Source organism: Molossus molossus, unplaced genomic scaffold (assembly GCF_014108415.1).
Source record: "Molossus molossus isolate mMolMol1 unplaced genomic scaffold, mMolMol1.p scaffold_m16_p_5, whole genome shotgun sequence".
NCBI classification, from domain to species: domain Eukaryota; kingdom Metazoa; phylum Chordata; class Mammalia; order Chiroptera; family Molossidae; genus Molossus; species Molossus molossus.
Window position 1 is genome coordinate 42832464 of NW_023425388.1, and position 26092 is coordinate 42858555.

Below are 26092 nucleotides of genomic sequence, written 5' to 3' on the forward strand. Positions count from 1 at the left end.
CAGTTAAACACCTAATCAACAGCAGCTGGCATCTCTTAACCAGTGCTACTCAAAGAGTGATCCAATGACCACTATCACCTGGTAACTTATTAGAAATGTAGATTCAAACCTACAGAATCAAAATCTCTGAAGGGCTTAGGAATTATTTTTAACAAGCTCTCTGGGGTAGTCGTATGTGCACTGACAGTTGAGAAGCAACATCTTAACTCATAGGCTAGCACTCTTTAATTTTATGGACTTGTTATAATTTTCCAAAGCTCCTTTCATGGATAGTAGGAAGTTCACAATTAATAAAAGTTCTCCAGCAAGCACAAGAAGAGACACAAACACAGAGCAAGTCAGAAACAGAAACTGTAAGTTAACACTATGTGTGTGTGAAGCCTGGCTTGCTGAAGCCAATGACCACGCACTCCTGACAACCTGCAGTGGTGATGGGTGCTCTGAGCTGCAAAAACACCGCATATGGTTCTAAGTTGTCAAGTACTAGAGTATTTGAGGAGCAGGTGAAAGTATTTTAATTTATAAGTAATTTAAAAATATATTACAACCAATACAGACACATTGTGGAGTATTATATTAAATCTACAAAAAGATTTTCAGATAAAATAAGACTTCATCTCTGGCTACTGGTGGAAATTGTTTATCACTCTCTGTAAAGGATACTTTTAGAGGGAAAGTGCTCTAAGACAGTGAGGACACATTTAATTTAGTATTAGCAAATTTCTCCGAGATGATAAAACAAAGGCAATCAAATTAATTTTAGTATACTATATAATTATAGTAATAAATACTGATATAGAAGCCATGGATGTTTCAGTTTTAAAAATACTTATGAAAGTATTTGTTCACATATTTTTGTGAAGGGAAAGGGGGAAGATATTAATCTCTGAAATAAAAATAAGGTAAATGCTCCACATTGTCATAGATCCTGACTATATATGATCCTGACCAGCGTTTGCAACTTTTTCTGTAAAGACCAGATAGTAAGTATTTTAGGTTTTGCAGACCGTAAGTTCTCTGTCACAACTACTCAATTCTGCCACAGAAGCACAAAATTCGCCAGACAGTATGTCAATGAATGAGCATGAATGTGTTCCGATCCAACTTGACACTAACAAGCAGCAGGCACAATTTGGTTCATGGGACACAACTGGCTGACACCTGAGTTAAACTACCAATATATGGACCTAAAATAGGCGATAGTTAATCACTTGAATTAAATGTGCAATGGGAAGAAGAGTGGGGGTGTGGAATTGGGAGATGAACCTAGACAGATAAGTAAGGTCTGATTACAAAAGTAACAAGTATAACCAAATAAGTTGAGATTTTCTAATTTTTCAGACCATCAATTATGGTCCTAGCATTCTACAGCATAGTGCTGTTGTTTTAAAAAATATATATTTCTTACTGTTTACTTATAAAACCATTTATTTTTTTAAATATTTTTCTTTATTGATTTTAGAGAGAGGGAAATATTGATGAGAGAGGACATCAATTGGCCACCTCCTGCATGCCTACCACTAAGGATCCGGCCCACAACCTGGGCATGTGCCCTGACCGGGAATTGACCAATGACCTCTTGGTGCATGGGCTGCCGCTCAACCAGTGAACCTCATCAGCTGGCCACTTATAAAACCATTTGAAGTGAAATAAGCTACAGAGATGGCTATTGGGAGCCAACATGCCTTGCCTATGTGACCTGACCACTACCTTATGAACAACGCCCTTCAATTTTGTTAACCCAGAGAAACTGAAGGCAGATAATGAATGAGCAAACAAAATGTCAGTCTTATCTAAGACTGAACATATGTAAGAGTAAGAATATTTCAAATAAGTCTTCCTTACCTCATTAATACTAACTTCTGCCTCTACATACTGTAGACCTTTCTGGATGATAGAAATCAATGCAGCAGGAGGGACGAGGGCACCATTTATGTTTGACTGACTGATATGGCTTTCTATACCAAAAGTAAACGCCGAATGAGAAAATCCTAAAAGCAAAAGAAAGGTTATAACAAGTTATTCTCCTAGTGGTAATATACTATATAAGACACAAACGAAAGACTTATCATCTTTCAAAATTACATCCCACCTATTTGAAATCCCAGCAGACTGGTAGCTAAGGTCAAATAATGTTTTTAAACAAAAGAAATATCAAAATCCAAACATGTTAATCTTTATGTATTTTTTCACTTTAATTATGTAATGCGCTATTTACAATTTCTAGTACATATAAAATTTACCAGCGGCAGATAATTTCCCTCAACAAACAGCGTCAAACTTTAAAGTTGGAAAAAAGCATTTGAAAATCATGTGACTCAAATACTTCACTCAAAATCATTTAGGTCAAGATAAATTAAGTGACAGTTAATATTTTTATAATATATTTAAATCTCTACATACAAATTGTCAAGCACCTTATAAATTCAATCTTTTGCAGGTTTTTAAAAAGTACTTACTAAAAAGCAAACGCTAATATATGAAAATTGAAATTTAATAATGAAAAATAACTTTATACTTAAAACCCAGGGTATGAATTAAGTGCTAAAAAAAATTACTAATTCTTTGCCACTCAGTTAATAACCCACCTAAATGAAAGCTTTAGAAAATGAGTTAGTAAGTGAAAATCTAATCTGTCTCCATTAGCAATCCTTTAATTTTTATTTGAAATACTTAAAACCAAAACACTCACATAACAAAAATCTCTTTGTTAGCCTTGCTTTTTATGCAAGCCAAGTTCAAAGTGAAAAGTAAAATTCTAGTAAACTGATAGACCAAAAGGTAATAAAAAAAAATCTACCAGAGCTTATCATTAAGTAGTAATTGTCACTAATGTATTTAAAACAATTAAATGACACATGTAAACACAAAATGTTAAGAAACCTTCATACTGCCTGGCCAGTATGGCTCAGTGGATTTGAGCATCCATGCCCAGGTTACAGGCTGGTTCCCAAGTTGAGGGCATGTTGGAGGCAGCTGATCAATGTTTCTCTCTCACATCAATGTTTTTCTCTCTCTCTCTCTCTTCCTTCCTCTCTCTAATAGAAAAGAAAAGAAAAAAAAACATTTAAAATAAAGAAACCTTCATACTAAATAAAGTAAATAAATATGAGCTTATTTGGGTCTTGGTTAAACTGATTTAAGTTTTTAGTACTTAGTCCATGTACTTTTTTTTTGCACGTTATGCCCCATGTGGCACTTACTATAGTGCAGTACTATGGGCTCACAAACAGCATGTGGCTAGAGAATGTTTAATATTTCAGTTGTCTAACAGACAAGGTACATACACCCAGGCTGATTTTCCTCATGGCTCCTTCCCTCTTTAGAATACCTAACCATTCCATTCCTGTAACTATCCACGGTGAGAAACAAAAAGATGTTATCTTTAAGACTTTCATTTTAACCTCATGATTCTGCCAACAGGCAAGATCATTTTGGCTAAAACATACCAATGGGAAAAACCCACCATTCTGTACACTGTCCCTTATCAGGAAACCCAAAACTACTTGAATATGAGTTGACTCCAGATCACCAGGGTAGAAAGCTGAGAATAAAGACTAGGAAGGATGGAGAGAAAGGGAGAAACATGGCTGTGAAATCCATAAGCAGTGAGGGAGATTTTATTTTAAATTACATACCGCTCTCTAAATAAATTCTGCAGCAAATCGTGAATAGGAAAAAAAGCTAAACAGCCAAGTGGCTTAGAGATTTAGGATATTAAAATTTAAGTAAGATTTCAAGATAAATGGTATTTATGGAGGGCCTTCACCATGCACCATGCATATATAATTGTATTACTTTATAATCTAAATTAGTAAATGGGAAAACAGCTGTTAAGAGAGTAAGAATTCATTCAGAGACCATGGCCATAACTACTACACTTTACTGTTCCTACTAAACAGCTAGAATATTGTAAAAAATAAAGCTAAGGCAGAGTGAGCTCCTGTTCACTAATAGCAAACAAACAAACAAAAAAATCGCATCATTGTTCTTCTGTTTCAACTTAGTGTTAGAAAATGGTGTCAGTAGTGCATGAACAACTAAGACACCTTATTAACAAGGTTTTAAAAGTGTTTTGATTTCATAAGCCTGATAAATTGTAGCAAAGTTCAAGATTTCAGCACTCTCTTAATTCATGAGTACAATTTAAAAAATAAAAATCATTACATTTAAACCTTGTTTAATTAGATGACATGGTCCAAGCTTATGTCCAAGAATATCTTGAGAGTTGCAGGTGGATATTCAAGAGATTTCAGTTTTGGGCTGGAAAGCTGCATATATACTCAATTTGGTCTGTCAGACAGGAGAGAAGCTATCACCAGTGCTTACGCACGTACTTAAAATGTTCTCCAATAGCAAGAAAGCGACCCTGAAGTTGTCATTAGCATTGTTTGGCAATTCTCATTATGTTTGCTCTAAAGAAGGTTCAACACTTAAACACTCTGTAAATAAATGTTGGATTCAACTATCATTTTTCCTTTATTTCTAGTCACAGTATTAAATGCCAGTTTAAAATCATTATGTTCAAAATTACTTCTCTTCTTCCCCTCCTTACAACTTTTTCCTTAGAAATATATGACCTTAGAGGCTTTTCTTAACCTTTCATCACCTGCAGACTTCCTCCCCTCTAGAGTCCCTCCTTCCCAAAGCCTCTGCCACCAGAATCTTCCCTCCAGAACTGACAGTAAGAAGTCAAACAGGCCCTGGCAGGATTGGCTCAGTGGCTAGAGAGTAGGCCCGCTCTATGGGTCACAGGTTCCATTCCTGGTCAAAGGCACCTAACTGGGTTGCGAGTCAGATCCCCAGTCGGGGTCCTCAGGGAGACAACCAATGGATGTATCTCTCTCACATGATGTCTATCTCCCCCGCCCCCCAATACCCTCCACTCTATCTAAAAACAAAACAAAACAAAACAAAACAAAACAAAACAAAACAAAACAATGGAAAAATATCCTCTGGCCCTGGCCGGTTTGGCTCAGCGGTTAGAGCATCAGCCTGTGGTCCGGAGAGACCCAGGGTTTAGTTCCCGCTAAGGGCATGTACCTCGGCTGCAGTTTGTCCCCGGCCCTGGTTGGGGTCGTGCGGGAGGCAGTCACTCAATGTGTCCCTTTCACATTGATGGTTCTCCCCCTACCCCCCTACTCTATCTGAACAAAAAATGGGAAAATGTCCTCCGGTGAAGATAAAAAAAAAAGAAAGAAAAGAAAAATATCCTCTGGTGAGGATTAAGAACTAAAGAAGTTTCTGACCTTACTTCTTTACGCCTGAAAGTTACCCTCACTCCTACCCCTGCCGCTGGTGTCTCATCAGCCACCAAATCCGATCAATCCACCTCTCTGCTCTCTGTCCTCGGCTTTCTTTCTCCGCCAAAACCTGGAGTTTAGTCCCCATGATTCTTCGCCTGGACTATTACTACCCTAAATTCCTTTTGTCTCTTCCCCAATTCATATATCTGTGACATCACAGCTAAAATACTGCTTGTTAAACAAAAACTGATCCTATCACTCCTTACTTGAGCACTGTCAGTGATTCCTTTGGTCTTCATAATAAAGGCCAAACTCTAAGTATGCCACACTGTTACTTCGCAATCTGATCTTATTTATCCCTCCAGGTTCATCTCCCAAATCCACACCTCCCCACTTCTTCCCACTGCACATTTAATTCAAGTGATTAACATTACTTGTAACACCTTGAAGCTGCGGTGTCATCTCATGCCTTTGGGCTTGTGTGTTCCTACGCTCTTTTCTCCTAACTAAATGGCAGTGAAGTCCTTCCTTTCACTGCCCTTAGGCTGATTATTCCCTTCCATGCTAATCCTTAACTTGTATAGCACTTACCACCCTGTCTGTGTCTATGGTTCTGTGCCTGTGTGTGCTGGGGTGCCTGAGGAGAGGATTTATGTCTAGTAATCTTATAATTCTGGAAGAACACAACATTGCCTAATATATCCAGTACTCAATAAATATTTGTTAAATCAGAGTACAATTCTACTATAATGCATCTTGGCACATCAGAAAACCTATGAATCCAGACAAAGCATATGACTTAAATTTTCCTAGAAAAACAAATGTAAAATTTGAACCAGGTTTATGCTAGAAAATATTTCCATGTATCTGTAAATATACATATGTAGGAAATATTTTTTCAGAGACAGCTTGTGACTTATAAAATAGAAGGCAAAAGGGATCAACCTAAATCTGTGAAATACTTAAGTCTGGTCTTATTGCCTAAAATAGCACCCCTTCTTTCCAGGGGTAAGAGCAAGTCTGATACAAAGAATACCTCCATCCCTGGCCGGTTTGGCTCAGCAGTTGGAGCGTCGGCCTGGGGTCCCAAGAGACCCGGGTTCGGTTCCCCCTGGGGGCACGTGCCTTGGTTGCAGTTTGTCCCTGGCCTTGGTTGGGTCGTGCGGGTGGCAGCCGCTCGATGTGTGCCTTTCACGTTGATGTTTCTCTCTCTCTCTCTCTCTCTCTCTCTCCCCCCACCCCCACCCTCCCGCACTGTCTGAACAAAAAAAAAAAAAAAAAAAGGAAGGTTGTCCTTGGGTGAGGATAAAAAAGAATACCTCTGGCCCAGCCAGTGGGGCTCAGTGGACTGAGCATCACTACATGAGCTGAGAGGTCCAAGTTCGATTCTCTATCAGGGCACATACCTGGGTTTCGGACTTGATCCCCAGTAGCAGGTGTGCAGGAGGCAGCCGATTGATGTCTCTCTCTCACATCGATATTTCTATCTCTCTCTCCCTTCTTCTCTAAAAAAAAAAAAAAAAATTCAGTAAAAAAAAAAAAAAAAAAAAGCACACACACACGCCCCCAAATCCCTTTCCCACTCTGTCCTACAGACCCAGATTTTGTTTACTCTGGAAGTTCCACAATTGTTAGTCATGGGGATGTAATGCACAACACTGGGATTATGGTTAGTAATATTGTATTAACTACATATAGTGCCAGGTGAGTACTAGACTTATCGGGGGATCACTTCTTAAGTCATATAAATGTCTAATCACTATGCTTTGCACCTGAAACTAATATAATATTGTATGTCAACTGGAATTGAAAAGTAAAAAAACTAAACTTAGAATTACAATATGATCCGTCAATTCCTCTCATAGATATACTGTCTAAGAAAAATAAAAACAAATGTTTAGATTTTTAGAAAAGGTAAAAAGAAATTGGGGAGGGGGGTGCTATAGGGGACCTTTGATATTAAAGAGTTAGATCCAGCACTTAGAAAAGGAAGAAGGGAAGAAAGGGAAGAAGAGAGGAAAGGAGAAATGTAAAGAAGAAAAAATATTACAATACCAACCCAAATATAACTATTAATATGTCTGTATTTGCATTTTTCTTTACATACTGTTTTTTCCTCAGCAATATACAACACACTGGCTGTAAAATTTTGTGCCCTAATTTTTAAAAAAATATGTTTTCACTGATTTTTTTAGAGAGAGAGAAACATCCATGTGAGAGAGAAACATCAGTCGGCTGCCTCGTACACACCCCCTACTGGGGATCAAGCCTGCAACCTGGGTGTGTGCCCTGACCAGGAATTGAACTGGGACCTCTCAGTCCATGGGATGACGCCCAATCCACTGAGCCACACCAGCCGGGCTTGTGCCATAATTTTGCTCTTAAAAATATATACAACAATGAACATTTCATATAAATCATATTTTATGAAGTAATTTTATCATAATATTCAACCGACAAATATACTCAGCTAGTAAATTATTCAACCTACAGCTAGATATTTGAACTTTTCCAATGCCCACTATTTAAAAAGAATCTTACCTCAAATATCTATGTGTATAGGTTTTTGCCAGGTATAATTTCTTTTTATCCTTAGGAAGGACTCTCTCAAAAGTTGAAAGGGACATTAGTATTTTAAAGGGAGTTTTCATGGCTGCCAAATTGATTTCCCCCCAAATTGTGCAAATTTATAACGCCATCTGAAATTTATATGTTTCCTTTTACTCTCACTATGCTGGCTATTCCTAAAATAACAAGAAGATCACTATTAAGATTGGACAAATTCTGTCTGGCATCTATTAAAGTTACTGTCTTTTAACAAGTATGTTAGTAGGAATGTGTACTTGGAATTTCCTCTATCAGTGAAAAACAGTTATTCAGGTGACAAAAAGAGAAGTACTGATTTGGAAGCATAAAGGTATTGTAATCATCAGCATTTATGACAACTGCTTGCTGTTTATTAACTAGTCGTATATACAACAACTATATGTGGAATCAATGTTAATGCATATTTTATTTGATTATAAAGCAAAACTCTGTACACCTATTTGTTCTTTTGTAGCTCACAATTCTACTCATAAATTAAAAGAAAGGCTAAAGGTGAACATTTCAGATCCGGAGCTCCTCACTCCAGTTCTTCATGGCTAGAGGCACATTAATGACAGCCAGTTTAACGTGACTCCATCCTGTCCACTGTTAGTCTGGTTATGAACGGCACCATAAGGAGGATATGTGGAAAGGAATGTTTATCTAGCCCAGTTACTTTTATCTGAGCCAAGAGAAACCATACTGTCTTTGACTGCTGCCATTTCACTAGCTATTGTAGGAGTTAATACAAAAATCACTAAACACACACACACACACACACACACAGGTTTTGGTGTTGTAGGTTAGAAATCGTATTGTTATACATAAAGATTGAGGTTAGTTTGAGACTACAATGATCACATTTATATTTCTAAATAAAGTGTGTGTGTGGGGGGGGTTGTATTTGACAGATTATCTTATAAAAACATAGAACATGGGAAGTAAGCATCATCTCAGAAAAAGTGGTGTGATGCAGTGCAAGGTCTACATCCAGGGAGACGCGACGTCCCTTTGTAAAGGTTAGAAAACAGTGGAGGGGTGGGGGGCAGGAGCCAAGATATTCGTTCAGGAACCAAACCCTTTAAGACTACATATATGGAGCGCTGGCCGGTTTGGCTCAGCAGTTAGAGCATCAGCCTACGGTCCAGAGAGACCCGGGTTCGGTTCCCGCTAAGGGCATGTACCTCGGTTGCAGTTTATCCCCAGCCCTAGTTGAGTCGTGCGGGTGGCAATCACTTGATGTGTCCCTTTCACGTCGATGTTTCTCTCTCTCTCTCCCCCTCCCTCCCACTCTATTGAACAAAAAATGGAAAAATGTCCTTGGGTGAGGATTAAAAAAAAAAAAAAAAAAGACTACATATATGGATACTCCTCATAAAGACTGTATGGCAAGATTAACCTCAGTTCTTGAAAAGAAAAAGAAAAAAGATTAACCTCAGTTCTAAAAACATGAGGATTTTAAAAAATAACAGTATACAAAATCACAATCTAGAAAACTCAGTAATAAGGACATACTGTTTCTGCATTTTCCAGTTAGTCTTCAATCAGAAGATGCACAAAACAACTGCTTCATAACATCCAACATTCAAGTACATCATAAATAAACATGCAATAGATGATAATTAAATCTACCATAAAGAATTCTCCCCCAAACCAAATACACAATTTAGGCAAAATAAAATTACATATTACACAAAGGAACAAGAAAAATAGGTGCCACAAAGTTAAGAAATAATTGCCAGGAACAACCTCTCTAGAAGAAAGTAAACTAAAACCGTGAATAACTACAGGAGTGTCAAGGGAAGTGGAAAACGCAAGAAGGTTTGGGGGGATATTTAAAAGGTCCAAACCAGCTTAGCTCTTCTAAAAGTAACACCGTATTAGGTTCTGTTATATAGATACAATTTAGCATGTACTACTTAGTACTTATTCTGCATATGGTTGCTAGATATGAGCTATTAGGGCAATCAAATTATTAATGCCTTTGGGCAAACATTAATTATATCAAGTCAATGGTTACTTACAGTACTACATGTGCAATACATTCAATTTATAAGTCATCTCAAAAGAGAAAACAAAAAAACTAATTTTATCCCCTAGGAAATATTTGCTGAATATGGAACTCTAGTTCACAAAAGTACAAAATGGCGATGAGCAAAGTAATTTGCTAAGGGTGAAACTTCTAGAGATAAAACTGAGAAAAATAAAAAGGCATAACACTTAATAAAAACATCCTACAATAAATATACTTTTCTCTGTATTAGTTTTAATGAATAGGGGAGGATGGCTTATTTCAAACGTCTGTAATACATTTGAGGCCATATATCACAATGCAATCCCTTTTTAACACGCAACAAAGTTTATGGATGCAGAAACTGAAGATCTGAGAAATTAAGTATTTGGAGGGAAAGAGAGGGACTTTATTAACAGTTAATATCTTCTAGTGCTGATAACAGTCATAACAGAATGATCACCACATAAAGTATTTAAGATGAAAATAATTTAAGCAATTTTATCATCTCTGGAGATGGATACCATTGTCCAGTCAACATTAGACATGGCTTGCAGAGAACAAGTATTAGATATTCTTACTGAAAAACATTACTTCTAAATCTCACATTTATCAAAACTAAACCAAATATTCATAAGGTATTTTTCGGAATTTATTTTAGATAATGAGACAAGCAGAAAGGAAATTTTATTTTCCTTTGTGTAAGTCTTTACAAACCAGCCCTTTAATATCTCTGCCCAGATACTTTGTCATAATGATTTCTTTTTTTCTTATTTCCTAATCCAATTCAGTATTCTTTTATAGGGAAAATAGCAAGATTCTAGTTTCTTCTATATTGCTTTAAATCTTTTAAGAGAAATATTTATGGCCTAAAAACAGCAATTTACATCATATTTCTTACTGGTTCTCAGTAAGTATCCCTTGTAAATTATGGTGATAAATACAATGAACCCCCAGAGAAGAAATTTCTGGACTAAGTGATTCCAAGATAGAATCAATTGCCAAAATGGCAATTTTTATGTACAAATGGAAATCAGAACAAAGAAAGAGCCTTGGAGTAGTGGCAAGTGCTGATGGGTTAGATGCTAAGCTCTGTTGGAAACCTGTCCCCAGATGCCAGACTATAAATTTCTTAAACTCTTTTCCACCACCTATTTCTAGAAATAATTTCAAAAGAATGTCTGATAGTATCCTTTATGATATAAACATGCCTCAAAATTCCTGCAAAACCTTATCTACAAATACAAATACACCACTCTTATTGGCAACTCCCTTTTTTAGGAAATAGTCTCACATTTCAAATCCCAATGTGTATACATTTTATGCTATTTTCTCTTAAAACAGTTACTAGATAAAACTTTTCTGTCAAAGTATTGTGAACATGCTACATACCTGTTGTCAACTTTGTTGTCAAGTTCTAATTGTCCTACAACCAGTGGCTTTCAAGCTTCATTATGCCTAAGAATCATCTGGGGCATCTGTAAAATGCAGATTCCTGGGCCCCGTCCAATATTCTCTAAGTGATTCTGATGCAGGTGGTCAAAGGATCAAACTTTAGAATTCCGGTACAGGTGGTTCTTAAATTTATGGCAAACTGCTTTCCTAGATAAACTGCCATGTCAAAATATCATCAGTTGAGCCCTGGCCCGGTGGCTCAGTTGGTTGGAGGAGCGCCATCCCGTACACAAAAGGTGGGTTTGATTACTGGTCGGGGCACGTACGGGAGGCAACTGATCACTGTGTGTCAAGTCTCTCACAAATCAAGCCTCATTTTCCCCTATAAAGTTACAAATTTTATGAAGCAACTGGTTTTGTTTAAGAAATGTGGCTTAACACCATACTTCATCACCAGTACACTGCTGTATAAAGTATAAAGCTTTCTAAAGAATACACAACAAATAACTAAGAATACAGTAAACAATTATAAAGGACTTAATATGATAAATATCAGTCTATCATACAAACCTTTTTAAAATATAATTCTTGCTTTATTTCTACTGCAACATAAAACACCTTAAGACTTGGAATTTAGAAAGGTTTTCTGAGAACATAAGCAATTTTAAGAAGACTTTTTCTTTTTTTTGTTCTTAAGACTTTTGATAATATTTAATCATTTAGCACTCTTTCAGAAAATAATCCAGATTATTATATTACTGCCCCCTTTACTTGCTGTATTTTCTTGTAGCAGCATAAAACATCAAATTATGGACTTCCACTTGGAAAGAAGATTTGAGTGTTCTTTAACATCTCTAACTTCACCTTGCCCTATGTTCACCTCTGCACAGGATGCTGCTGAGCTTTGCAACTGTTTCTGATCTCCTGAAACAGCAATTACATGTGGTTCAACTTAAATAACCACCTTTACAATATACCTAGAAACTATTACAATGTATTTCCCATCCACTGATCCTTCACAATGTATTCTGCTTTAGTGTCCAAGGCCTCAACATTCTGGCTTCAATAGTGGTCAGATTCAAAGGCAGAAAAAGTAGCTTGTTTTGGCCAAAAAAATTCTTTCCATTTTGTCCAAAAGTACTACCTAACAATACCCAGACATGTGCATACATGTTATATATGTAAAATCGCTAGGTATCTCCTTTTTCCACTTTATTAATCATTTTATGTTATTCAACATAGTCTATAGATGTCCTCTTTGGATCTGCCTTCAATACCAGTTTACCAGTTGAAAAAGAAATAACAAGATCTATTAATTTCAGAGCTTCATAGCAAGGTATTCTGCATCAGTTGGCTATTTTCATTTTTCTCCTCCCTGCGCCTGTTGGACATCAATTTCCCAGCTGCTCCAGGCCAGAGAGCAGCAGTGGTCGTGCCTGAGAACAGAAAACCTCCACCCAAAAGAAAGCTCAGAACTGGAGTACAGCCAGAACAGCTCAGCAAGCAGTGGGATCTAAGATTGAGGCCCATGTCTGCACTCTCTATATAAGGAAGGACAACAATCTGAGTCCTAAAAAGAATAACTAGAGCTTTAAAACCAAAACTGAGAGTTCAATTTCCTATTCTATTCCTTCTATCTTCCTTCACACATGACCACCAAAACTATCCTTTTTATACCACACCTCATCTTACTACTAAAATATTCCAATTAATTTAAGCTATAATTTCTAAAATTCAACCACTCCAGCATGACAGTTTCAAGCACTGAATAATTCCATCTCATGTTAATCTGCACTTACCATGGCAGTCAATCTTTTCCTATGACCCATCCAACCCAAGTTTAACCTCTTATATTGTTACTTTTTTTTTCTTAATCCATTCCATATTTTCCCTTATAATTTTCCTTCTGTTTATAACATCTCTTAATCTGTCTAGAAAACTTGGATGATCACTCATTTAATATTTATTACAAATGACTTTCAATGATTTATTAATTATCCCTCAATAAATACATTTAGTAAGAATTCAGGTCAAGGATACATTTAATCAGTTGGAATAATACTTATAAAAGCATTCTGAAAAAATATGGCTAATTTAGCTTTTGAAATGCTAACTATAATTAGGACCAGGAACATTTAGCTAAGGCTTCTGACTATACATTATTAAATTGATGATATCTGAGAGTTTATATATTCCTGTGTACAATAATCTCATTTCAGAACAAATTATAAAAATGGTCTTTGAACAGTGAAAGCCAAACCATTTGTTACAAATATTTGCCTGAGATGATTCCAACATATTTGAAAGAGTCAGAGAGTTAAACCATGCAGTAACACACAGCTTCAAAATGGCAGTCCAGACATTTAAGGAAACATACAAAGTTCAACGGTTTGGACTGATACAAATTTCAAATGCATAAAAGGTTATTTTGAAAATATTAAAATAATTTGAGGCCTATTTACTTTATGAAAGTACTCACCTGACTCTTGCAAGTATCTATATACCAAGAAGTTGACCTCATCACTGCTTATACTCATCTTTATTCCCACTTAAACCATGAGGTCACAACACAGGATATAACCCTAAAAATAAAACAAAGTTAATTAAGTATTTTCTCAATAAAATATTTAAACAAAATGTAAACAATGTTGTAAAAACCATTTGATTTTATTAAATGATGAAAAAAAGAAGGTTCTATATTGCCTAATAATGAAACCTAACAAATAAAATTATTTCCAATAGTTAGTAATAGATTTCACAACCAAAACATGGCTGGGTCTATTTTTCTGCAAGATAACATATTGATAAAAATGATTCTAAATTTATAAAATGGCTTTAGCATCACATTTTAATGATTATATCCAATAGCATAAAAAGCTGTTCCTTTGTTTCTCCGTAACTGTAAAAATTGTAAATTTTAAAAATCAGAATATTATATTTAGGAAAAACTGATTTTAGACTACTGGGTGGGGGTGGCAGGAAGTGAGCAGGTTTCGTCTACATAATTTCACAGGATCTGAAGTCTCTATTTTGTCAATATCTAACCTACAATGTTCAAGCTTCCAAAAGTTCTATGTATATAAGACAGAGAGGCTGGAATACAATCCTGAAAACTCAAAAGATAATCTCTTATCTTAATGGACATCCTTAAACCTTGAACTCAGAGTAAGGGAAAAAAAGAAACCAAGACACACCTTAAATATGTCTATACTTATCCATTCTCATGTCACAGAAGTGACTTAAAGCAGTAGTCAGCAACCTTTTTTTGCAGAGAGCCAGAGAGTGAATATGTTAGGGCTCTGCCAGCCATACAGTCTCATCACTACCTCTCAACCCTACAGCTATAGCACAAAAGCAGCAGCAAACAATATGTAAATAAATGAGTGTGACTATGTTCCAATAAAACTTTATTTAGGGACACTGATATTTGAATGCCATATCATTTGTTGTCATTAAGTATTTCTTTTGATGTCTTTCCAAGCATTTACAAATAAAAACTTTCTTAGCTGTAGTCCTTATAAAAGGCTAACAGGCTGGAATTGGCCCACAGACTACAGTTTCTTGGTCCCTTGTTTTAAAAGGATACACTAACAGCCGTGGCCAGTTTGGTTCAGCAGTTAAGAGCATCAGCCTGTGGACCTAAGAGTCGCAGGTTCAAATCTGATCAAGGGCATGTACCTCGGGTTGCAGTTCAATCCCCTGCCCTGGTTGGGGTCAGCTGGCCGGTGGGTCTCTCTAACATCGGTGTTTCTCTTTCTTTCTCTCCCCTCCCTCCTTTCCTCCCTCCCTCTCTCCTTCCCACTCTACTGATGATAAACAGGAAAAAAAAGTATCCTTGGGTGAGGAATTAAAAAAAATAAAAATAAAATAAAAAATAAAAAAGGATCCACTAACATCTAGTATAAAGGGGTATCGAACATTATGGGCCCATGCTGACTGTTTTACCACAGCATGGATCCTTTATGATGCAGTGTTCACAGTATACTTTAAAATCACAAATTAACATGCACTGCCCTAAATTGTGGAAAGAGTGGTGACTAAGCACTCACCCAGCTTGTATCTCAGAAAGGAAGACAAACAAGGAAGTAGGTAACACATTTCCAATGGGCATAGACAGAGGAAACTCTAACCAAATTTAGTAGTCCGGGAATACCACTTAGGTCAAGTGCCCCTGGTGTTTAGACCTGATGGACAGACAGGAGCAAAGTGAGAACACAGAAGTTTGGGGGAGAGGGCAGGGAATAGAAGCAATCCAGTGAGCAGTAACAGCGAATGAAAGGGATGGGTGAGGAAAGAGGAACAAACATGAAGTAAGGCTTGAAACACGGACAAAACTCGTATTCTGAGGGGCTTTGAAAGCATCACCTAGAGAAAATTAATGCACTGACAAGGTTTTAGGAGAGAGGTGAATGACCTGACTTTTTTTTTTTTTAACATCACCAGAGGATATATTTTCATTGATTTTTAGAGAGAGAGGAAGAGACAGGGTGATGGGGGAGGGGGGGGAAGAGAGAAACATTGATGTGAAAGAAACATGGATCTGTTGTTCCGTACGTGCCATGATCAAAGCTCAAACCCACAACCTACATATGAGCCCTGACCGGGAATTGATCCCACAACCTTTCAGTACACAAGATGATGCTCCAACCAGCTGAGCCACCTGGCCAGGGCTGATCTACATTTTTAAAAATGATCCTGGCTCTAACATGAAGACTGGACTGGAAGGAAACTAGACTGGAAAAGGGAGCAGAGTCAGAAGGGGGTCGTGGAAATCTAGCTGAAGACCAAGAAACCTGGATTGTGCCACTGGAGCTGGAGCCGAGCCCTGCGACTGATTCCAAACACATGCAGGGTGACCTACTAAACACAGGAATGAGGAAAATGGAAGACTCAAAGGTTCTTTTAGGACATCTGGATGGGTGATAATATTTCCATTTACTGAGATGAGAAACCATGGCAGAAGAGTAACATCTTGTTATAAAGAAAGAAAAAGGCACCCCCCCCAAATTAACTCAAAGAGTATAATTAATCACCTGAATATTCAACATACTGTACCCCCCAATTCATGGGGACACATGAATGACGGAAAGGTAGTGTACACAGCCTGGAGATGCTGGACACCGGGGGATGATTCATGTCCCAGGCAGGAAAGAGCAAGATGTCATGAGATTTCATCATGCTATTCAGAATGGCACACAATTTAAAACATTTGAAATGAAAATTTCCATTTAATATCATTAGACCATGACTGACCACGAGTGACTGTAAGAACGGAGTGACACTGTGGGTTATGGGGGGGGCTACTGAACTTATTTCACTTTGGGGTAATAAACCAATCCAAATAAATGCTAGTCAGATGCATTTGTGGAGTGAGGTAGTGAACAGTGAAAAGTAAACACTACAACTGTTATGTAATTAACAAAAACTATGGGGGTGGGGATGCATTAAAGCACTATTTTCTGACAGCTTTATTTTACCCACTTAGTCAATACTTTGAGCACTTCCAATGTGCCAGGTATTTTGACAGATGCTGGAGACATAGCTAAATAAAGTAGACCAGGGCTAGACCTTATGATTTTCTAAGTTGTTGGGAAGCAAGAGGGAGGGAGGGAGGGAGGGAGGGAGGGAGGAAGGAAGAAAATTCTGAGAGCACACACCCTGAATCTGAGTGTTCAGGTAAGCAAAGAATGTAAAATATAAGTAGCCTACAGGGTTCTGTAATAGAGACAGTGTTGGAAAAATTAATATTCCTTTTAATTTAAAATACCTGAAGTTTATCAAGTTATGTTTGCTCCTAACCAGTGTGCACACTGCTTCTCACTGATTTGCATGTTAAAGAAAATGAAGCGAAGGAATGTTCGCATTTACTGAGTAATTGTTACATGTTATGTATGGAGCTAGGTCTTTCAGACATTATTTCATTTCCTCTTCGGTGTTATGGTCCTCATTTTAATGTAAGAGCACTGACATATATGAGAACAGCATTTCTATATATAGATCTGTGTGTTCAGAAATGTCATTCAAATACTAAACTGACTTTCCTCAGTGTAGGAAAAAAATGAATAATATGGACTGTATAATGTAAAATAATGCAGTGACTAGAAAGAATGAAGCCCCGGAAGGTGACACTGCACAGCTTACAGGACTGTGATGTGAACAGCAGTCCTCACGGTCGGCCAGTGTGTGCAGTCACAAACAGACCCTATACCCTGATAAGTAACAGCTTCTAAACTCACGAAATTATTTCATTTGTTGGGGGTGAGTTCTCAATCTGTTGTGAAGCGAATTAAGAGTTCAGCTGCTGCCCTGCAACCCACTGAGCTATACAAAACTGTCAAATTGTCTTGTTAAAACCAAGACACACTGTGAAAATATCAAACTATCATAACTAACAACAACAACAACAAAAAGTGCGTGTAACCGGGTTGGCTGGGTGTCGTCCCATGCACCAGGAGGTTGCCGGTTGATTCCTATCAGGGCATATGCCCAGGTTTCGGGCTGTATCCCCAGTAGGGGGTGTGCAGGAAGCAATTGATCAATGTTTCTCTCTCCCTCTCCCTTCTTCTCTCCCAAATCAATAGAAAACATTTTTTATTAAGTGAGTGTATGTGGAGGGGAAATGAAATATGAGTGAGGAGAGAGGTTAACTCAACTTATCCATCAGTGACGTCAGGGTGGGTATGACCATGTGATGGCTGCAGAGGATTCCTATGTTGAAGCCCTGGCCACCAGTGTCTTGGAATGTGGCTTTATTTGGTGATGGGACCGTTAAAGAGGTGATTAAGTTAAAATGAGGCCAACAGGGTAGACCTTTAATAACCTGAATATAACCCAATATGACTGGTGTTCTCGTAAGAGAAGGAAGAAACACCAGGGTGCACGTCACAGAGGAAAGCCATGTGAGGACACAGTGAGGAAACCACCTGCAAGTCAAGGAGAGAGGCCTCAAAAGACACCACACCTACTGGTTCCTTGAATCTAGGGCTTTCAGCTTCCAGACTGTGAGAAAATAAATTTTTGTTGTTTCAGCTGTCCAATTTGTAGAAATTTGTTATGGTGGCCCTGGCAAACTGATATATACCCATCTTATACCACAAATTGTTAAAAACTCTCTGTTCATTCATTAGAGATTTTTAAAATTATGAAGTTCACAATTGCTAGGATCTGCCTTTCAATTTGCCTCTCTTTATCTTTAGGAACCCATCCTGTCCCGTAATTATCAAAAACAATGAGATTAACAGATTTTAACATTTTATAATCTGCCTCCCACTGCTCCATTCCCCTCACCGCCCGCCCCCCCCCCCAAAGAAACATTCTCAGCAACACCAAAAATGCATTACCCTTAATTTTCCACATCTTTAAAAACAATAATTAAAATTCTACCGTTAGGTAATAATACTTTTGTGTGTATAAAATACGGTACAATCAAGGAAGGTATATTTTAAGACTTAGCTTTGAAGTCTTTGGCAATATACCTTAAAATGTGCATCAAGTACATTTTCACCTTTTGCAATGTTAAATCTTACAAGATTTTACAGAATTTTACTAGACAAAATAAAATCATGCTTACCAAATTACTTTTGTAAACTGTAAAGTCACATTAGGATTTAGAAACAATCTGATAATCTCAAGAAGAAACACTGGCCCTGGCCAGTTTGGCTCAGCAGTTAGAGCAACAGCCCGCAGACCAAAGAGTCCCAGGTTCGATTCCAGCCAAGGGCACATACCTCGGTTGCGGTTCGTCCATGGCCCCAGTTGGGGTCGTGCAGGTGACAACCAATCGATGTGTCTCCCTCACATTGAGTTTTTGCGCCCCCCCTCCCCCCAGGTCTGAAGATAAATGTGAAAATATCTTCGGATGAGGGTTAAAAAAGAAGAAACACTAAACTCTAAATGAAATACATATTTCAGCTTCTTTTGTTTATTAATCCTCACCTGAAGATATTTTTTCCATTGATTTTTAGAGACAGTGTAGAAGGGAAGTAGGAAGGAGGGAGACATCAACTAGTTGACTCCTACGTGCACCTACCAGGGCCAGGACAGAAACTGTAACCCAGGTACATGCCCTTGACTGGTAATCAAACCTGTGACCCTTTGGTGTGTGGGCCAATACTAACCACTTAACAACACTTGCCAGGGTTCAGTCGAGTTCTAATATAATACTAATCAAACTAAAAACAAAACAGTACAAAATCAAATTATTTGGCTGATAGCTTAAAGCATTAATGACAAACAACAACTTATTTACTTTTTGTGTATCAGCTCTGAACTAAAACTATGGTTTATTTGTTAAACATTTTAAGGATATCTTTTCATGGCTGCCTGTAATATTAAGTACAAACAGAAGCAAAGTAGTGTATTTCCTTACAACAACACAAAATTCTACCATTCTTAACATTAGGATAAATGCTGAGTTTAAGCTACATTTAAAAAAAAAAATTTTTTTTGTTATTGATTTTAGAGAAAGAAAAAGGGAGAGGGAGAGACAGACAGAAACATCGATGAGAGAGGACATCCATTGGCCACCTCCTGCCTGCCCCCCACTGGGGATTTAGCCCACAAACTAGGCATGTGCCCTGACAGAGAATCAAACCAACAAGGTGACCTCTTAGTGCATGGGTCGATGCTCAACCACTGAGCCACACCAGTAAAGCTACATTTTTAAAGACCCAATCTCATTAGATAATTTTTACTCATACTATTAAATAGAAGACATCCTTTTAGAATAAATCAGTAAGTTTTTTGAAGAGGGTATCTTTAGTAAAAGTCTATAGTGCACACACCCCCACGCCAGAGAAAGCAAGCATCTTTAAATAAAAATATACACAGACAGTCTGTGAAAGGAAATGAGCAGACACTGGCATGGTGTTTATGTTCCAATGTTGGCATGTGAGCATCTTTTTGATAATGTTAAGAGTGTGCTAAAGAACAACTTATTATTCTTTTATTTTTAAAAGTATGGGTAATTTTTGTGCTGTGAGATTTCTTCTTTTGGTTATTGGTGTTTTGTTTTGTTATCAGAAATCCAAATTTGGTAAATCTTAAAATTTTAAAGTATGATTATAGCTTGGAAGGAATTAACTTCTAAATTTCTTTTCTTTTCCTTTTTCATTGTAATCCAAAGCTCATAGATACAAATTAAAGATAACACGACAGAGATATAAGATCTCAGGTGGCCTATACGATTTTAAACAAATCATGTGAATCATCTAGATCTCTCTTTGTTCATCTATAAAAGGGGGAAACTGAAGAAGATGATCCCTTTTCCTTCTAAAGGTCAATGATTCAAGTCAGTAGAAGTATATAGGGTATCAGGTTTCAATCTTGCAGGCCAAGAGAAAGTAGCAGATCCCATAGTGATTTTTAATAAAGCATTTTTAGTAGGCTTACTTAAGAAGTGTATTAGAAGATTTTAAACATTGTCAGAACTCAGATGGACATTCTAAGAATTAGGAAAAGAGGAAACAAATGAGCCCACCTCATTAAGAAACATTTAAGTACGTATTAGTTATGTTGATTATTAGGACCAACTGTCATTTATAAACAGTGACTTAAATAAACATAGGCAAATGGTAAACCAACCATCATTCATTTATAACAGACTTCTGATGGAATCATTTATTCAACTGTGACCTGGGGTCTGCAAACTATGGCCTGTGTGTCAAATGCAATCCATCACTTATTTCTGCACAGCCCATAATACCTTGTGGTTTTCACAAAATAAAAAATGGTGTTTACAGAATATTTTAAACACAACATTTGCCACTGATTTGATGAAACACTAATTTTGAATCTCAATTAGGTCATTTAAGTCTCAGCAAAACTATAGTGAGAACAGTAAACTAGCAGCCAATCTAAATCACTTTTGACTTAAGTTCAACTGACATTAGCTACTTCCCTATTTCTTTTTATACCTAAAAGGTCTCTGATGAGTTGCCTCACAGCCTACAGCTGTAGATATCAACTTCCCAAATGGTTTTTTACCCAGATATCTTCTGAGATCCCTTTAAAATATAAAACTAGCCCGGTTGATGTGGCTCAGTGGATTGAACGTGTCCCATGGACTGAGAGGTCCCAGTTGGAATCTCAGTCAGGGCACATGCCAGGGTTGCGAGCCCGATCAGTAGGGGGCGTGCAGGAGGCAGTCGATGGATGTTTCTCTCCCTTCCTCTCTCTCAAAAAAAAAAATCAATAAAAACATATTTTAAAAAAACTACACGATTAAGCAAATACTTGTTGAATAATTAAATAAAATTGTAATCAAGATATACTGACAGAGGAATGAAGAAGGACAAAAAATTAAAACATGAAGGGAAGAGAAAAAGGACATATTTCTAATACATCGTTTTCAATTATTGAGCAGTAGAGTCTTAGGACTTAAGGTAAACCATTATCAATCTGGGAAGGAAATGTCTGGAAACTCAAGTCAGGTATGAAAATTGTCAGAAGCCAGCTCCCTCCACTAGATAAAAAGTTCTGCATTTGTCTGAATGGAAACAAACATAAGAAAGGTTTCTCAATTAAAACAAACTTATTATAGCTTTGGAACAGATATGAGAATATGAAAGACTGAAACAGCTAAAACTTGAAAAGGACAATCATGTGAATGGATGGAAATGTTGCTTACAACTGAGAAATTACAAGAAAAAGGTACCAGATATAACAAACTCACAATTATAAATAAAAACTACCTATAACCACCTTTATAAAACAGTTTATTAGGTAAGAAATAGGTATTCCTGGATTCCTCCTGGGGGTGGGGGGAGACTAAGTAGACAAAATTAAGACCACTGAGCCCTAGTGAATCAAAACAAGTGTCCATAGATTGGTTACACTCAGCAAGTTCTTTAGGGCAGAAGTAAGAATGTGCAGAAGATTGTTCTGGTGGCAGAAATGTGCGAATAATATAGATCAAGTGTCCAAGTATGGGGGAAAACTGTAAAGAAGAGATCAACATGCATCCCAGTGGGCAATCAATTAGGTCTCAAAAATAGACCCAAAGGGGTTCCCAAGACTTTTTAGGAATCCTCAAGGTAAAAATTATTTTTATACTGATGTTAAAACATTACTTGCCATTTTCATGACTGACATTTACACTAATGTTATAAGGTAATAGTAGGTAAAATCAAGGCAAGAACATCTTACTTTATTAGCAGTCATTATATATTCTTCACTACCATGCACTCAAAAAAAGTAACCAACAAAAATTCTTCACTGAATAATTTCCTTGATGAAGCAGCCAAAAAAAAAAAAAAAAAAAAAAGCTTCCTTTTATTAATATCCCTTTTCCCCTTTTTATTGAACTTATTGGAGTGACACTAGTTAACAAAATTATACAGGTTTCAGGTGCATATTTCTACAGCACATCATCTGTACACTGTACTGTGTCTTCACCACCCCCAGTCAAGTCTCCTTCCATCACCATTTATCCCCTCCATGCCACCCTCCACCTCTCCTCTCCCCTAGCAATCACCACACTGTTGTTCCTGTCCATGAGATGTGTTTCATTTTCATTCAATCCCTCTACCGCCCTCACCCCCAGTTCCTGTCTGCCTGCTCTCTATGAGTCTGTCATTATTTTGCTTGTTAGTTCCTTTTGTTAATTAGATTCCACATTATGAGTGAAATCATAAGGTACTTGTCTTTCTCTGACTGGCTTATTTCACTTTGAGTATAACACTCTCCAATTCTATCCATGCTGTCACAAATGGTAAGATTTCCTTCTTTTTTATGGCCAAATAATATTCCATTGTGTAAATGTACCACAGCTTTTAATCCACTCATCTAGAGATGGGCACTTTGGCTGCTTCCAAATCTTGGCTATTGTAAATATTTAACAAAACATTTCAGTACATATAAAAGCACTTTTGTTGTACAGTAAAATGATAATTGTCTCAAAGAAAAGCACTGTGCAACTGTTTGAACTGCAAGTTGAAGTAGCTACTTTTTTCATGGAATGTCACTTTTTACTTCAAAGAACAACGGACAAAGTATGGCTTTTCAGACTGAGAATTTAGCAGACATTTTCTTGCAAATAAAGTGAAACTATCACTTCTAAGAAAACTAACAGTATATGTTGGCAAGGGTAAACAAGCTCTTAAGAGAAAATTGGAATTTGGAAATTTTATAAGCTACCATGAGCTTGAGAGCTTCCCAATACTCTAATAAGATCAGTGGTGATATGAATGAATCTGATTTCTTATACCGTATAATGAACATATGGAAGACCTGCAGAACTCAGTGAACAAATATTTTCCCAATGACCAATACAAACTTACGTGTGAGGAAACCACCCATTCAAAGTTCAAGAGAGACCAATGAATTTTAATGACAGAATATACAAAAGATTCATTGATACAATTTCAGATCTTGCATTACAACTAACTCTTAAGAAACTATCGACTTGTTAAAAATTGGTGTAGTATTAAAGAACATCTAAATTTACTGAAAAAATAAATTTTTATTTTGATTTGAAATATTTCCAGTTATTTATCTTTGTAAGGCCAGTTTTCATATATTTCAACTACAGTAACGTCTCTCAGTATGTGACCGCAGGAGCAGATGTGAGAACCCAGCTGTCTTCTACTAAGCCAGAGATTAACAGATTTGAAAAATGTAAAACAATGCCACTCTCTTTTTTTTTTGTTATAAATGTGTCTCCTTTTCCCCCCACTGACACACTCCTCCCAACTCTTACCCTTCCCCTCCACTTTCACAATACTGTTGTCTGTGTCTATTGGTTATGCATATAAATTCTTTGGTTTATCTCTTCCAGGCTTCCCATCACATCTCCCTCTGAGGTTTGTCCGCCTGTTCCCTACTACCATGTCTCTGGGTCTATTTTGTTCATCAGCTTATTTGGTTCACTATATTCCACAAATAAGTGAGATCATGTGATATTTGTCTTTCTCTGAGTGTCTTATTTTGCTTACATAATACTCTCCAGGTCCCTCCATGTCACCTCAAAAGGTCAAAGATCTCTTTCTTACAGCTGCATAGTATTCCATTGTGTATATGTACCAAAGTTATTTTATCCACTCATCTACTGATAGATACTTGTGCAGTTTCCAGATCTTAGCTATTATAAATAGTGCTGCTATGAACATAGGGGTACATATAGTCTTCCTGGTTGGTGTTTCAGGCTTCTTAGGATACATTCTAGAAGTGGAATTACTGGGTCAAATGGCAATTCAATTTTTAATTTTTTGAGGAAACTCCATATTGTTTTCCATAGTGGCTGTATGAGTCTGCATTCCCACCAGCAGTGTACTAGAGTCCCCCTTTCTCTACATCCTCACCAGCATTTGTTTGAAGATTTGTTGATGGCAGCCATTTTGGCAGAGGTGAGGTGATACCTCAGTTATTTTAATTTGCACCTCTCTGATGATTAGTGACATTGAGCATTTTTTCTTATGTCTCTTGGCCATTTTGTATGTCCTGTTTGGAGAGGTGTTTTTCCAGCCCTCTGCCTTTTTTTAAAATCCTCACCCGAGGATATGTTTCCATTTATCTTCAGATAGAATTGGGGGGGGGGGGGGGGTCAACTGTTTGCCGAGGCACATGCCCTTGACTGGGAGTCAAACCCGGGACTCTCTTTGGTCCGCAGGGCGACACTCTAACCACTGAGCCAAACCAGGCAGGGCTGCCCATTTTTAAATGGATTATTTGTATTCCTTTTGTTGAATTATATGAGTACTCTATATATTTTGGAAATTAACCCCTTATCTGATGTTATCACTGGCAATTATGATCTCCAGTACAGGGGGTTCCCTTTTCATTTTGATGTTTGTTTCTTTTGCTGTGCAGAAGCTTTTTAGTTTGATACAATACCTTCTCATGAAAATTTTTGTTTTGAAAAAATACCTGCTTTTCATAAAATGTATTATGGATGGATTTACTGTTATGTTAAAATGTGTTAGTAATATAAAAGTTTACAGTTTTACTTTCTAGTGTAGCAAATATCAATAGCTATCAAAAAGTTCTTTGGAGTCATTAGTAAATTAAGAATATAACAAGATACTAAGACCAAAATGTTTGAGACCTGATAGTCTAAAAATTTATTTCCTCCTGGCAATGCTGGTGCTAATATTTTTGGCAAAGTTCAAGAGTTCCTTTCCCTGAGGAAACAGACCTCTTAAACCACAATACTGTTCAGATTATAACATGACTTCTATTATGTTCATGTTGGAATACATATTAGATATTCAGTAAATTTATACCTAATGAACAAAAAAGGGTACTTAAAAGATATGCAGAAGTTCTAGTTTTGATAAAACATATGGAATCTACTATCTAAAACATGAAGGAGTGAAAATTTTCTGAGACTACATGTCTGTAAATGGATTTATTTCTAGATACACACATTTGATTCAGTAATTTCACTAAAATGTAGTTTATTATTCATTCAGCAAATATTTACTGAGTGCTAATACATGCCTGGCACTCTTCTAGGCCCTAGACACTGTAATAATATAGAACTCCGTTAACATAAAGAATGATATTGAGAAGAATAAGCCTCACAGGCAAATTCTAGATTGCATTCCATTTCTTACCAAATTCTACTATAAAAAACTGTAAAAAGACGTGGAGGCTGTGGCACAGAAGCACCACAATCACATTTTTCTTCTCCAACAGTGCAGATCGACACGTCTGGCAGGTGTGCCCAGCCTCACTATGTGTGTTAAGTGGTACAGTTCCAAAGGGCTGCAGTCCCTTTCTCACCAACAGAAACATGAAGCTGGTCTCAAACAGCCTTTATTTTCCAAAGAGAATGCACTCATGAAAACCAGCAATGGCTGCCTCCTTTACCATATATATGAAAACAAATGATGTAGGGCTGTGGCACTACAGAATA

The 26092-nt window shown here is 37.1% G+C and overlaps 1 protein-coding gene across 8 annotated transcripts in view; it reads right to left on the reverse strand.

Moving 5' to 3' along the window:
• Positions 1-26092, reverse strand: part of TBL1XR1 (TBL1X receptor 1) — a 159039-nt gene that overhangs the window by 27578 nt on the left and 105369 nt on the right. For 4 of the 8 annotated variants that reach the window (XM_036243048.1, XM_036243050.1, XM_036243052.1 and 1 more), the window contains exons 3-4: positions 13718-13820; positions 1846-1991 (exon numbers count right to left, since the gene is read on the reverse strand). In XM_036243048.1, coding sequence (XP_036098941.1) covers positions 1846-1991; positions 13718-13775 — 204 coding nt within the window. In that variant the 5' untranslated portion in view covers positions 13776-13820. Of the gene's footprint in view, positions 1-1845; positions 1992-4167; positions 4339-11235; positions 11370-13717; positions 13821-26092 lie in introns of those variants that run through there. The other 4 variants (XM_036243053.1, XM_036243055.1, XM_036243054.1 and 1 more) reach the window with 4 other exon arrangements.